Genomic DNA, 16,136 nt, shown 5'->3' with positions numbered 1-16,136 from the left:
CACACCTGGGATTGCTTTTTTATACAGCATTTCTATTGATGTAACTCTCCTCCACTCATTGCATTTTTGCTTGTGAAATCACCCTCCTTTTATTGGGAGACATTGCTGTAGTTTTGGTCATGAGCTTAGTTTGCTGCAGTTTGTAGAGACTCTTTTTAAATAGACTCTGTGGACTGTTTGCTGTTTAAACAGACTCTAGTTGCTGTAAAATAGACTGTTTGCTGAGAGTCCTGACCCAACTCCTGTAGACTCTTTGGCAATAAATAGCAGGATATGCAGTGAGCAGATGTGCAGCTGAAGCAACAATTTGGATCGGATGGGCAGCATAGCCTGTTTCTTGCAGCAAAAGTATTAAGTCAAGAACTAAAAACACGGAAGAAATATAATCACAGATCTCAATTGAAAACAATAAGGAGCTGCTGCTGCGATTTTGACTGGGTTTCTGTTTTCCTTAGCCAAAGGACCGCAAACTAACACGCCGGCGGCGGTCGCCAACCGCCAATGACCAATTCCCGGCAACGGCACTGAGCACGCGTCTCCTCAACATCACCGCGTTTAGCACGCGGCTCCCCCCGACGTCAGCACGTTCAGCACGCGGGTTTCCCCCCGACGTCAGCACGTTCAACACGCGGTCTCCCCCCCCCCCCACCCACCCACCACCCCACCCCCACCCCCGGGCCTCTTCTCCCGCCAGCCGGCGCGCGCCGCTCCATTCAAAACCAACTGAAACAAACGGCTTCCGACGTCAGCACGCGCGGGGCGGGGGAGGGAAAGACGCGCGCCCGCCTCTGTGAGATCATTGGCTCGTCAGATCTCCATGGCGACCGGCTTCCGTCCCTCCCCCCCCCCCAACCAACCCTCCCGCCGCCCATCCCCCACCCCCGTTACCCTCCCCCCCCCTCCCTCCCTCCCACCACCTTCCCCCAACACACCCACGCCCACCACCAACCCTTAACTATTTCCCTGCCCCCAGTCTGACTGGCGGAGGAAGCAGGGTGCCTCTGCAGTAGGGCGGAAGAGGAAGCTTTCACATAATTTAATCTCGATCGTTAATTTTAAAACTGTAAATTCCTGGTTTGAATTTGGAGTAGCGTGTGGGAAATCTCCAGTACTGCCGGCTCCTTCTTCCCCAGACCGACCTCCATTGCCTGGCTGACTTGAAACACAGCAGGATGAAGATGCTGCTGCCTCTTGCAGATCCACATTTTCTGCATTTTTAACTCTTCCTCATTCGGCCGACCACTTTTATTGAATGGTGCATCTATAGTTTTTATGTAGCACGCTTTCAAGGATTTAAAAACACCCAAATTTGGGGGGAGGGGGGGGGGGTGTATTTATTATTTCCCCCCTTACAGAAATCATAATCAGGATGTTGAAGAAAGTCCTGCGTATTTCCAACCGTTCCTTCTTCGCCTTCATCTTCTTCTTCTCCTTGTCTACATCATGTCTCTACTTCATCTATGTGGCACCTGGAATAGGTAAGAAGAGATTGATCCAAATGTTTAATCTGCAATGTGAAGCAGGTGCAGCAGTCCAGTTTTAGTTTTTTTTTTTAAATGGTCGGTACTGAGTTCTTTACATTGCAAAAGGCAGTTGAAAATGATACTTGTAATTGCTGAGGATCTGTTTTCACTGAATGTCCTCAGTTAATATGCTCTCTTCTCAGCTTCATGTTACCTGGCAATCCCAGAGCTCTCAATACCATGTAACATACATGACAGATGTTTAATGTTGCTGAATGTTGCACTGCAGGGGAAACATATGATTTCATTTGTATCCATCTGTGAAATGATGGATCTGATGCTTTACAGAAAATGTGGCAATTCTTAATGATTATCTGGAACTGAGAACATCTGTAAATAGCTATCTTTGAACTGGTGTGGCAATATTTGGCCAATGCTATTTTACACTGCCTTTTTGTTTATTAATCTATTGGTGGAAATGTCAGAAAGTGTTCTACGAGGAAGGACATGGTAATATATATTTTGAATTTATTGGAAGAGTATACAAGACCAGTTTTGGGTTCTGGTTTGTGTATTTTCCTATCATTCCTAGTTGCTTTGCTATCTATTATTACTGCAGGTTTTGTGCTGCACTGAATTGATTAACATTCTCCAAGACACTTCTTCACAGCGGCCAACAGTGCTTCCAGTTGGCATCACAAGTGGGCCTGATCCATTTCAAAGTGGAATTTTTGAATTGTGTTCAAATACTGCATTATATAAACCTTGTGTATTTATGACCAGCCTAGTGCAGTTTGAAATTCATGTGATACTGTGGCTTCTGTATTTGGCATCTCTCCTTTAGTAAAGTGTATGCATCTCAGGGGAGAAACCATCATGGAAATTGGAGTTCAGGAGCAGTGTTTTTAAAATGGTGCTGTGTTTGTGCTTTGTTTTGCAATTAATTTATTTTCATATTTTTTTAAATACTTGTATATTTTAAATATGATCTGTTGTGCATGGAATAAAACCAAGCTGATGGTTTATAAGGCCTGTGTTCTCAGAACCTTGCTGTATGGCTGTGAAACACGGGTGACTTACAGCTACCAGGAAAAGAAGCTCAATAATTTCCATCTTCACTGTCTGCTGCACATTATGGGTATATCCTGGTAGGACAAAATCTCGAATGCGGCAGTCCTCTCAAAGGCAGAGCACCCAAGTGTGTTGGCACTAATCATACAGAGGCGGCTTCGGTGGATCAGGCACGTCCACAGGATGGAAGACAGTCACATACCCAATGACCTTCCATATGGTGAGGTAGCTGAGGCCAGATGACCAGTGGGGCGCCGAAAGCTCCGCTTCAAGATTGCTTGCAAGTGTGACATGAAGGCCCTAAGTCTCGACTATCGCATTTGGGAGTCACTAACTGACGAAAGAGGTAAATCGCTGCACATCACTGTGGACTGGTGTGCACTACTGCGATGACCTGATGCTACAGCAGCTTGGCAACAGGCGCCACCGTCAAAAACAACTCGCAGCGTCACTTGGCAGCTTCACGTGCAGCACTTACGGCAGCACCTGCCTCAAGGATTGGCCTTCACAGCCATCAGCAAAAGTGTGCCAAGAGAAGGCACTCCACCTAAATGGATTGTTTGCAGCATGTTCATAACCTTTGGTAGATGGAAGGATGCCAACCTGTTGCCACTATCCAGACACCTTGCCATATGGTGATTGATTTATTAGCTCGCTACTAAAGCGTGGCGACCCGACCTGACGCTTGTTGGGTTTGGTTTGGGTCGGGTCTCTCTTCCACGTCCAGCATTTGGGCTCGGGTCGGGCTGGACGTGGACAGTGCTGCCTTGCTCCGGGAAGTAATATTTAAATGAACATTCAGGACGTCAAGGCAGGAAACGTGCAGTCCAGACTTTACTGCAAATTGTAGAGACTGGACTGCACGTTTCCCGCCTTGACGTCCTGAATGTTCATTTAATGTCCAGTCTCTGCACTCTGCAGTAAAGCCTGGCTTCATGTGTCCGGCCCGGGTTGGGTTTGGGTTGGCTGTTGTCGGTTTTACTTTTATACCCGAGCCAGGCTTTACTCGCTACTGCAGAAACCAATGGGCTGCATCAAAATAGTCGTTTCCTCTCATGACAAAATTACAACCTGGGGAAATAGGTCCTCGCTATTTACTAGTGTGTATGAGTAAGTTATGTAACTTGTGCAATAATTTTATATATGTTTTAAAAGTTATCCACTTTATTGAGAAGAGCTTAGGAAGTGACCCAAGTCTTTTTATGTGATTTAAGTCTTTTGACTGCAGTTTAGAGTAAATCTTGAACTTGCAAATACATTTAAACTTCTCTCAAGTCAAAGCTTTAATAGTGCAGTGATGATTAGGTGAAAAAATATAGATGGAACAAACTTTTATAATGAAAGTGTTGGCTGTAGCTCCATGATGGCATTCTCTTCTGTCAGTCAGAAGTGATTTCAAGTTCCACTGCAAACACTTGAGCACATCATCAAGGCAATACTGAGGGAGTACTGTACTGCCAGAGATGCCATCTTTTTGATGAGACATTAAACTGAGACTCCATCTGCCCTCTTTTGGTTGATGTGAAAGATCACAAGGCACTAATCAAAGAAGAGCAGGTGGTCCCTGATGTTCTGGCCAATAGTTATCCCTCAGCCAACATTAATTAAAAACAATTTATCTAGTCATTATCACATTGTTGGTTGTGGGGGCTTGCTGCGTACAAATTGGCTGATGCGATTTCTACATTACAACAATGACTACACTTCAAAAGTTCGTCATTGGCTGTAAAATGGTTTGGGATGACTGAGGCTCTGAAAGTTCTTTCTTTTCTTTGGTCCCAGCACATCTGCTGCTGAAACCCTCATCCATGCCTTCGTTACCTCTAGACTTGACTATTCCAACACACTCCTGGCCGATGTCCCACAATCTACCCTCCACAAACTTGAGGTTATTCACAACTCTGCTGCTCATGTTTTAACATGCACCAAGTCCTTTTTCCCTGTACCCCTGTGCTCACTAATGTGCATTGGCTCCCGGTCAAGCAACGTCTTGATTTAAAAATTCTAATCCTTGTTTGCAAATCCCTCCATGGCCTCGCCCCTCCCTATCACTGTAATCTCCTCCAGCCCCACAACCCCCTGAGATATCTGCACTCCTTAATTATGCCCTCTTGTGCAAACCCTATTTTTAATTGCTCCATTGTTGCTGGCCGCACTTGCAGTAGGCAGGCCCGAGCTCTGGAATTCCCTCCCTACACCTCTCCACCTCGCTTTCCTCCTTTAAGGCACTCCTTAAAAGCTACCTCTTTGACCAAGTTCTCTGGTCATTGACTGAATATCTCTTTTTGTGGCTCAGTGTCATATTTTGTTTTATAATGCTCCTGTGAAGTGCCTTGGGATAATTTATTATGTTAAAGGTGCTATATAAATTTAAGTTGGTTTCTAGCTGATGAAACAAACAAATTTGTGGAATGAGAAAAAAAAGTCATTTATGCTTTCCAGCAGTTTGTCGAGTTACAGATAATCAATAATTAAATTTTTTGAAAGAGGCCATTAACTAAATTTCCAAGAAGAAATATCTCCCTGACCCATTAAATTAAATAAAACAGCCCATGCAGCAGAACATCTTGCAGCTCAGTTGAGACTGGTTAATTTTGTGCATGTACCTTCCAACTGTGTATTCACAGTTTACGTTAAATAACCTATTTCTTCAATGTTGTACATGCATTTTGTACAACTAAGCATTCCCATTTCAGTTGCTCAGCCAATTGAAATAAGTTCACCTCTGTGAAATGCTAATGTTTCGGGATGACTCATCATTTAGACGTGAAGAAAGGTCTCGCCTGAAGTTCTATCCTGTCTTTCTATTTCAAATGCTGACTGACTCATTGTGTTGGTCCAGCATTTTCCATTTTTATTTTGGATTACGAGGCTTCGTTATGTTTGCTACAGTTCTGGTGTGGCTGTCTTTATATCTTAAATTCAAGTTACCAAGCTATATTTATTGCTGTTTTTCAAACTGCTACATTGTATATCAATGTTCTTTTGAAGTTAAAGTATCCAGGATCGCAATGTTTCAAATATAGCTGCATTAACAAACCATACAAGCATGGTTAAAAGGAATTTGTTTCTATTTATAATTGGATACCATTTGAGGAGCATCCCAGTACCACCTTTATTCCTTTTGTTGATAGCATCACTTTAACTGGATACATTTGTTTGTTTTCCAATAATCTAGTTTTGTGCTGTTTTCAACATTTGACAGTGGAGGCCCGTCTAACTTATACATGTTTCACTGTTTTGAAGATGGTTTTCTTTTTTTTTAAGCTGCTGAATAGCTTATTAACTTCTGGAATGCTGTTTAAAGAATGACAGCTGTTAAACAACATTTTCAAGATTATATATGATTTTCTGGGATGTTCAGTCCAGAGTTTGACCTGTATTTTAATCATGAAAATTGACAAGCTCGTCTATAAATCCAGCTTGCCTCTGAATTTTATGGGTAAAGGAGAAACATGATTTTTGCATTCTGCAATATGTGCAACCTGCAGAGTTTTCACTTCTGATGTACTGCCTCTCTCATCTACCAAAACCATCCTTTATTTCAGTGTTATCTTGGAAGGCAAGAAAAAACCTTAAGTTCTCCCCTTTTCCATCATAAACAGCTTCTTTCTTCAACCACCCACTTCCAAAACTCTGTCATCTTTACATTTAATGTTAAGTGCAAGGAGCTCATGGATTTCTTCATTTACAAATTGATGCAATCGACTCAGCCACCACATGTTCCTCTTGCCCGACTGTCTGCTTTCCCAGCTTCTCCCTCAAAATACTTTCTCTCCCAGCTCTCACCAAATATGACACCAAGATTGCAAAGAGTCTGGTTCAGCCTTAGACAGTTGCCAGGGAGAGGGATAGAGTCAGTGACTAGGGAACAGAGCTTGTGGCTGGGACCAAAGACGATGGCTTCTGCATTCCCAATGCTTACATGGATGAAATTCTGCTCATCCAGTACTGGATTCAGACAAACAGTCTGACAATTTAAGACCGTGGAGAGGTCCAGAAATATGATGGTAATGTAGAGCATGTAGGAACGGACACTTTTTTACTCTGTTTTCGGCTGGTGTCACCGTGGAACAGTAGGTAGCTGAGAAATTGGAGGGGTCAAGGATAGACCCTTGGGGACACCAGAGGTAATGGTGCAGGGCAGGAGGAGGTGATTCTCTGGCTATGATTAGATAGACAAGAATGGAACTGGCAAGTGCAGTCCCACCCAGCTGGATGACAGGGTGAGGTACAGGAGAAGGCTGCAGACAGATAAGGAAGGACAAGGAGGAATGGTTTAACTTTGATGTGACTGTGACAAAATCACAGGCTCCAAAATCATGAGCGGTCTGGACAGAGTAGATAGGGAGACACTGTTTCCATTGGCGGAAGGATTCAGAAGCAGAGGACACAGATTTAAGGTGATTGGCATTGGGAAGACAGAAGCCATCATCTTTGGTTCCAGCCACAAGCTCTGTTCCCTAGCCACTGACTCCATCCCTCTCCTTGGCAACTCTCTAAGGCTGTACCAGACTGTTTGCAATCTTGGTGTCCTATTTGACCCCATGATCAAAGTTTCAACCATCCGTGCCATCACTAAGACTATTTCCACCTCCATAACATAGTCTGACTCAGTCCTTTCCTCAGCTCAACTGATGCTGAAATTCTCATCCATGCCTTTGTTACATCTAGATTGACTATTGCAATACACGTCTGACCGGCCACCCACCTGGTGCCCTACGTAAACTTGAGGCCATCCAAAGATCTGCTGCCTGTGTCCCAACTAGCACCAATTCTATTTTACCAATCACCCCTGTACTGAATGACATATATTGGCTCCCAGTTAAGTAATACCTCGATTTTTAAAATTCTCATCCCTCTTTTCAAATCCCACTATGGCCTCATCCCTCCCTATCTCTGTAATCTCCTCCAGCCCTACGACTCTCCGAGGTCTCTGTGCTTATCTAATTCTGGCTTCTTGAGCATCCCCAATTTTAATCGCTTCATCACTGGCAGCCATGCTCTTTCCTTTACTGTGATCATGAAAGAATCAATCGGACAGATTTTCCTGAGATTAAACAAGAAAGAAATAAGTTTATAATACTTAACAATCTAACCCCAATTTAAAAATATTTTTTTAAAAGGCTACACATTGACACGAGAATCTCTCACACAAATGATTACAAAGTGGAAAGTAGTATTTTTAGTTGGATTAAATAAAAGTTAAATACACCGTTGATGGAGTTGGATGATCCGGTGGTCTTTCGGCTGAAGTTGTATTCTTGAAGTCCTTTTATGATCAAAGTGCACTTTGTAGCTGGTCTGCTTTGCTCAGGGTTTTCTTGAAGGCAGACTGGTAGGTAGCTCTCTTCCCCTGGGCTCTGGCTGTAGCCGTCTGTAGTCTTGGAGGGTCCACAGTTGCAGATGGTTTTCAAACTTGATGTTTTCTGGGGAGAGAAAGAAAAGGATGCAACAGTTTTCTGTGCTGCTGCAGTCTCAGTTACTGCGTGTCTCTTTGCCCAAAGGGGAAAATAAAGGCTTCCCAGATGGTCACATGGCTGCTTCAGGTTTTCTGGAACCTTCTAATGAAATTCAAGGTGAGGAATTGGCTCGACAGGCCCCAGGCTGCCAATTTACACTTGGAGGGGGTTTGCTGTTTCAAAGTTAAAGTGTTAGGATTGCCTTGACTGCAGTGCTAATGAAGCAATTTTGGGTAATTCAATCACTTAGAGAAAGCCATTATCTTGGATCCATGCTGCTTAAACCTCCGGCTGCAGGTGGATCTTTTGAATATGAAAAAGTGTTTCAGATACAAACTGCAGTGACCATCTTGGTTGCCAATTTTTAAAAAAGTTAACTGCAGTTGTTTTCCCATGAAAAGTTTAATGTACGTTTTCCACCGATGAATTAAAAATTCCTCATTTGGCATATTGGGTTTTCTTGACAGTGGAAAAACACACAATAGGACAGAAATGGCTGCTGAGCCTAAGATGGAGATGTTAGGTGTCCAAAGGTTTGACAGAGTGATTGGTTTTAAGGCAGGTCTTAAAAGAAGAGAGGAAGGTTGGAGAGGTGATGGGTTTTAGAATGGCAATTTCAGACCGTGGGGCTTAGATGGCAGATAGTGTGGTCACCAATGGTGAAGTGAATGGTGATGCACAAGAGGAGTGGAGGGTTCTTCGTGGGGGTGGGTGGGGGAAGGTAGAGAGCGAAGATGGTCTGTAGGACTGGAAGAGGATGAAGGGATAAGTGAGGGGAAGGGGCCAGGCCATAAAGGGATTTAAACACAATTTTAGACTGGAAGTGTTGGGGACTGGCAACCAATGTCAGTCATCGAGAAAGGAATGATGGGTGAGCACAACTTAGTGCCAGGGTAGGATAAACTCTAGTTTACAGAGCATGGAGAATGTGAGGCTGACCAGTGCAGCATTGGAATCAAAATGGCAGAGGCATGAATACTCTGTATATGAAATTCAGAATCAAGAGGCGGAGCCAAGCATTACTTTGGAGCTGGAAGTAAGTGGTCTTCTGATGGATAGTATATGGAGTTTAAAACTCAGGTCAGGATCAGTGAGGATGTTAAGATTAGTTTCCTGCAGCTTCTGCCAGACAGCAGTATGTAATCAGTGCGAAGGGACCAGAGGTTTGTGGTAGGGGTCCAAGATGATGGTGTAGGTTTTCCTGATATTGAGCTGAAAAAAGTGACTGATGCAAGACACAATGTTAGATGAGATAAAAACTAAAAGTACTGGAAATACTCAGCAGGTCTGGCAGCATCTGTGGAGAGAGAAGCAGAGGTAACGTTTCAGGTCTGTGACCTTCCATCAGAGCTGGCAAAGATTAGAAAAGAAATAGGTTTTAAGCAAGTGAAGGGGAAGTGGGTGGGGGAGAGAACGAAGGGGAAGGTGTTTGATAGGGCAGAGGGCAGGAGAGATTAAATAACAAAGCAGTCCTGGGACAAAGGCAAAGAGTGTGTTAATGCTTGTGGTGAAAGACAAAGCATTAGTCCAGAGAGAGTGTTAAAAGCAGAATAATGAGCAGCTCTGACTGCATGAAAAACAGGAACATGGTTAAAAAATAAAATATAAAACAAAGGCCAGTCCGCAAGGCTGTAGCGTGCTCAATTGAAAGATCAGGTGCTACTCCTCGAGCTTACGTTGATATTCACTGGAACACTGGAGCAGACCAAAGACAGAGATGTTGGCATGAGAGGAGGGGTGTGTGTTGAAATGGCAAGTAACTGGAAGTTCGGGGTCATGCTTTCGGAATGAACGGAGTTGTTCTGCAAAGTGGTCACCCAATCTGCGTTTGGTCTCCCCGATGTAGAGGAGACCACATTGTGAGCAGCGAATACAGTATACTAAATTGAAAAGTACAAGTAAATCACTGCTTCACCTGAAAGGAGTGCTTGGGGTCTTGGATAGTGAGGAGAGAGGAGGTAAAAGGGCAGGTATTACTGTTAAACGGGCTGAAGTCCAGTCAACAAAATGAGGAAGCCGATGACCGTCTCTGATCCACAACAGTTTTTTTGGTAATTCATAGTTCAGTACAAACATTAGTTCTCACTCTTTCCTTCTGGACTAACTCTGTCCAGAGCCAACTCCCCCAGCTGGGCAAAAACCCAGCCCTTAAATGCAAAACTATAATGAGCATCACCTGCTCGCTATTAACACTGAAATGAATCCTGTTTAATTAAAGGAACCAGCATTTTCAATATTGTCATTACACCTCCTGCGCTTGCAAGGGAAGGCGCCGTTGGAAGGGGATGAGGTGTCTGGGGTAATGGACAAATGGACCAGGCAGTCGCAGAGGGAACGATCCCTTCGGAATGCTGACGGGAGGGGAGGGGAAGATGCGTTTGGTGGTGGCATCACGCTGGAGGTGGCAGAAATGTGGAGGATGATCCTTTGGATGTGGAGGCTGGTGGGGTGGAAAGGGAGGACGAGGGGAACCCTGTCGTGGTTCTGGGAGGGAGGGAAGGGGGTGAGGGCAGAATTGGCAAGCAACTGGAAGCTTGAGGTAATGCGGGAAATGGGCCGGACACAGTTGAGGGCTCTTGTCAACCACAGTGGGGGGTGAGGGGAGCCCTCAGTTGAGGAAAAAGGAAGACCTATCAGAAGCGCTGTCATGGAAGTTAGCATCATCAGAACAGATGCATCAGAGATGGAGAAACTGGGAGAATGGAATGGATGGGATGGAGTCCTTACAGGAGGCAGGGTGTGAAGAAGTGTAGTCGGGGTAGCTGTGGAAGTCGGTGGGCTTATAATGCATATTAGTAGACGGCCTATCCCCAGAGATGGAGACAGAGAAGTCGAGGAAGGGAAGGGAAGTGTCGGACATGGACCATGTAAAGGTGGGAGAAGGATGGAAATTAGAAGCAAAGTTGATAAAGTTTTCCAGTTCGGGGCAGGAGCAGGAAACGGCACCGATACAGTCATCAATGTACCGGTAAAGAAGTTAGGGGAGGGGGCCTGAGTAGGACTGGAACAAGGAATGTTTGACCCATCCCACAAAAAGACATGCATAGCTCGGACCCATGCAGGTATCCATAGCAACACCTTTTACTTGAAGGAAGTGAGTGGAGTTAAAGGAGAAGTTGTTCAATGTGAGAACAAGTACAGACAGGTGGAGGAGGCTGGTGGTGGATGGGGACTGGTTGGGCCTCTGTTCAAAGGAGAAGTGGGGAGCCCTCAAACCATCCTGGTGGGGGATGGAGATGTAGAGTGACTGGACGTCCATAGTGAAGAGGAGGCGGTTAGGTCCAGGAAACTGGAAATTGTCAAAATGATGTTGGGCGTCAGAAGAGTCACGGTTGTAGGTGGGAAGAGACTGGACCAGCGGAGAAAAGATAGTCAAGATAGGAAGAAATAAGTTCAGTGGGCAGGAACAGGCTGAAACAATGGATCTGCCAGGACAGTCCTGTTTGTGGATTTTAGGAAGGAGGTAGAAGTGGGCTGTCTGGGGTTGCAGGACTGAGGTTGGAGGCTGTAGAGGGAAGATCTGCGGAGGAGATGAGGTCAATGAGAGCCTTGTGTACAGTAGCTTGATGTTCAGTGGTGGGGTTATGGTCCAAGGGGAGGTATGAAGAAGTGTCTGAGAATTGGTGCTCAGCCTCTGCAAGGTAGAGGTCGGTACGCCAGACAACAGCAACACCTTTGTCAGCAAGTTTGATGACAATGTCAGGGTTAGACCTGAGAGAACGGAGTGCAGAATGTTCAGAGGGAGACAGGTTAGAGTGAATGAAAAGAGCAGAGAAATTGAGATGGCTGATGTCTCACTGACAGCTCTCAATGAAAAGATCAAGAGTGGGTAAGAGGCCAGAAGGAGGGATGCAGGTGGAGGGTGAATGCTGGAGGTGGGTGAATGGGTCTGCTGGGCGGGGGGAGGACTCCTGGTCAAAGAAGTGAGCACGGAGGCGAAGGCGACGGAAGAAGACCTCAATGTCATGACGCTTTGCAGAACACCTCTGCACCATCCGAAAGCATGACCCCAAGTTTCCAGTTGCTTGCCATTTTAACACTCTTTTTTTTCCCCCCCTCCACCCCACCCCCCCCCCCCCCTCCCCGCCCAGCTCTCATGCCAACATTTCTGTCTTTTGGCTTACTCCAGTGGACATCAATGCGAGCTCAAGGAGCAGCACCTGATTTTTCGATTTAGGCACGCTACAGCCTTGCGGACTGAACATTGAGTTCAATAACTTCAGAGCATGACTGACCTTTTTTTACATTTTATTTTATTTTTTAACCATGTTTTTCATGCAGTCTGAGCTGCTCATTATTCTGCTTTTCACACTCTCTCTGGACTAATGCTTTGCCTTTTACCACAAGCATTAACACACTCTTTGCCTTTGTCCGAAGACAACTTTGTTATTTAATCTCTCCTGCCTTCTGCCCTATCAAACACCTTCCCCTTGGTTCTCTCCCCCACCCGCCTCCCCTTCACTTGCTTAAAACCTAATTCTTTTCTAACCTTTGCCAGTTCTGATGAAAGGTCACTGACCTGATACGTTAACTCTGCTTCTCTCTCCACAGATGCTGCCAGAACTGCTGAGTATTTCCAACACTTTTTGTTTTTATTTCAGATTTCCAGCAACTGCAGTATTTTGCTTTTATTGCAATGTTAAATGAGGTTTGACAGCACAGAAGCAATGGAGGGATTGAGACAAGTGGTAGCAGAGATAGCACAGGATATCACCACACATGTGAAAGCTCACCCTTTGCCTTTTGTTGTCAAGGGGTGGCATGCAGATAAGGAATAGGAGAGGGCTAAAGTTCGATCCTTGAGTGACTCTAGAGTAATGAATGTTGGAAATGCACTGGCTACATTCAGATAGGCAGAATGAAAATATGCAAGTGCAATTGGTGTGCCCATCTGTATTTAATGCTGTGGAGGTGGCAAGGAGGGATAACAAACGTACTGTATTTAAAGGGCTTATCCAAATGTTGAAGTTACAGGGTGTCTTTGGACATCCTTCCATGGTTTTTTCATATTAAAATTTATGTATTTGATTAACTGCAAGCACTTTTATACTTGTCATTTTTCCAAATGAAAATGACATTTGGAGTTTAACAGATTTGTTAGTGACTTACAATTTTACAGCATATAGGAGGCCAGTTAAGCCATTGTCTGTGGCGATACTCACTTATTTTAATTTTTTCAAGTATTTATCCACTTCCCTTTAAAAGCTTATATGGATTCTTCGTTCACCACTGATGTAGGATATTCCAGGTCTGAAAAACCCTCTTTAAAAAAAATAATTCTAGCCTCACCCTTATTTTTTGGTTATAAAATTATGCTCGCTCATTACTAATTCACTGGCCTTTCATCATTTTGAACACTGCCTAAAAGATCTCTCCCAACCTTCACTGCTGTAATGAGAAGAACTCCTGTTTCTCTAGTATTTACTAATAACTAAAGCCCCTCATCTCTGCTATAATCTTAGTGAATCTAAAACTAGATATGGTATTCCAAGTGTGATCTAAACAGTAATTTGTGTAGGTTCAGTATTAAGCCTTTTAATTTTGTACTCAATACCTCTATTTATAAAACTCAGGCTCTTTTTAACAGTTTAATCAACTTATCCTCCCAATTTCTAATGGTTAACTTTATATTTTTGAAGGAAGAAAAAGGGGTGGAAATATATCACTACACATTTCTTTGCATTAAACTTCACTTGACATCTATCTGCCCAATCTTCTAAACTGAACACACATGCAGTTCTCTTCACAGTTAGCACACTCCCTACTTTTCATCCAGTGCAAATTTTGATAGAGTGCCCCTGTATCTAAGCCCAAAAGATAATTAATGATGAGGGAAGCCACTCATCCCATATTTTGCAATTATAACAGTTAACCAGGTATGATGGTTTATCGATCAGAGAACCTGAGTGTTGAAAAAATTGCACATGAAGTCAGGAAAGAAAAGTTATAGAATTTACTTGAATTCTCTTGAGATTAACATTGATGATCACTGGCCTATTTGTGCCTGATGACACAAACTAATTATTTGGTTTTAATGAGCCACTGTCACATTCAGTGTAACAGAACTGTCAGCTTCACCATTAGGAGACACGTTGTTGCAATGTAATATATCCTGTGGGAGCTTTTTCTTTTTCTCATATATATTAACATAGAAATCTACCTACTACTTCATTCTTTTCATTATTGTTGACTTCTACTTGCAGTTGAGAAGAGAGATAGCAATCTAATATTTTGGTATAAATCCAATTAAGTATAAATGTTCCTCTGGGTCACTTAGTGTGGATACTAACGAGTGTGAAATTAGCTACATAGACAGTTCAGAGATCTTAATTTATTTGGAGTTGGTATGGGGGTGGTAGTAGGGGTCCTGGATGAATAACCTACAGACTGGCCTTTTAAGCCTAGCCAAAAATTGACTGATTGTTGGCTTTGTTTGAAAGGCAGTGCTCATGCACCCATATTCCTGTGGGAATTAATGCCTTCAGGAACAGTGGGGAGAAGCTCCGAGAGGATAAGAAAGTTTACAGATCCCAGTCTGTAACTTTGATTAAGACCAGATTACTATCGTGCTGTTTAATGTTTTCCATTTGAGTCTATCTAAAACAAATTTTACAGATTGTCAACTAGCAAACATCTGAGAGAATCCATTTAAGGGGTAATTAATGTGAGAACATTTGGTTTGGAGAAGAGTAGTCAGTGAAGTTGATCCTAACTGTAAACTGAGCTTGGTGGAAACATTCAGGTTTACAAATTGCTCTGTAAATAATAAATGAGCGTAAGGCTTGGTGTGATAAACACCGACCCAAACCTAGCACTAAATGCACCTCCAACTCTCCTTGCTGCAGCAGAAAGTTATTGCTGATGTCCTTTGAACTAAGTGTATGAGTTTGTTTAATATATACTTAATGTTGACATGATTGGCGATGAATTTCTGGCCTCCCAATGGAACTGTGAACAAAGCTACTTGAAGTGTGTTGAATAACAAAAGTCTATTTGACAATGAAGTTAGAAGTCTGATAAGTTATGTAGAATCTCCGTATGGGCTAACTCAAGGATGACCATTCTTTTGGGATTCATTTGATGGCTGTAGGCAGCTCAGTTGGATCCCAGTCGTTCTTCAGAAGTTGTGCAGTAAAGTCAGTTGGATGAAGAAATCCTCTCAATGTGATGCAGAACGTTCAATTCTAATAAAGACCCAATTACCAATACACTGCACCAAGTGTTTGCGAAATTTGCTTCATTGTTACAGAATGTTCTTTCTGTTCATTCAACTTCCTTTCCACAAGATGGAAGATTGGGAGTGGTTGATGTAAGACCAAGCCAAACTCGGGCATCATTCACTCCTAGGTGTAAACTGAGTATTTAAATGATTCCTTTGGGAGGAGTTAAGGTGGAGGATTAAGAATTCATCTGCTACCTTTGGTAAATGTTCTTTTGAACATATATGTTCCAATGTTCGTTCTTTATTTGGGGCTTGTGGCAAGGATTTGCATCTCCTAAGATTGCAGGGGGCACTATTAAGATTGGATAACTTTTTTAAAGGTATAATTTAATTTTGGGTCTCGTAGGTCATTCACAAAATAAATAAGCATAACAAGTGAATTAAACTCTATCAGAAAATTAAGGATTAAAATACTTGTACAACCATGTTGTGTATTTGATATATTAATGTACTACGTAAACCAGAAGCTACCTATAGAAAGAGTCAATTATTTCAAGTACCCTGCAGAGTTGTCTGTAAAAGTGGAGGTAGTTGCAACAAGCAGTTCAGAAGTTAAAAGCATTATCCTAAAGTTTGAGGAGGAATAGAATCCCATCATGGTAGAATCACATTCTTGCCAATACCATAGGCTGAAAAGCTCTATCTGACATATGAACTCACTCCAAGCAATACTTCAGAAAAGTGAGTAATAAAGAAAATAGCAGCCAGGGTGGATGAAGAAAATTTAACAGCACAGCATGGTATATTAAACCAGTATGAATTTAAAGTTCACAACTGCAGCGCTGCTGTATTCTATGAATGAATAATCAGGGGACATAGCTTAGGCTAAAGAAGGAGCTCTGAGCAGTAGTTAGTCCAGCAGGAGTTAGTAATTAACCAGAAAACACTGGAGTTTCACAATAGTTTAGCCAAAAAGAG

At 43.2% G+C, this 16,136-nt stretch overlaps 1 protein-coding gene across 3 annotated transcripts in view; it reads left to right on the top strand.

The window, feature by feature from the left end:
• The first annotated feature begins 921 nt into the window (after window positions 1–921).
• b4galt6 (UDP-Gal:betaGlcNAc beta 1,4- galactosyltransferase, polypeptide 6) overlaps window positions 922–16,136 on the top strand; it is a 94,615-nt gene continuing 79,400 nt past the window's right edge. For 2 of the 3 annotated variants that reach the window (XM_068031137.1, XM_068031138.1), the window contains exon 1: window positions 922–1,478. In XM_068031137.1, coding sequence (XP_067887238.1) covers window positions 1,370–1,478 — 109 coding nt within the window. In that variant the 5' untranslated portion in view covers window positions 922–1,369. The remainder of the gene's footprint in view (window positions 1,479–16,136) is intronic. The other variant, XM_068031136.1, reaches the window with a different exon arrangement.

Source organism: Heterodontus francisci, chromosome 5 (assembly GCF_036365525.1).
Source record: "Heterodontus francisci isolate sHetFra1 chromosome 5, sHetFra1.hap1, whole genome shotgun sequence".
NCBI classification, from domain to species: domain Eukaryota; kingdom Metazoa; phylum Chordata; class Chondrichthyes; order Heterodontiformes; family Heterodontidae; genus Heterodontus; species Heterodontus francisci.
This window is presented reverse-complemented; position numbering and strand designations above follow the sequence as displayed.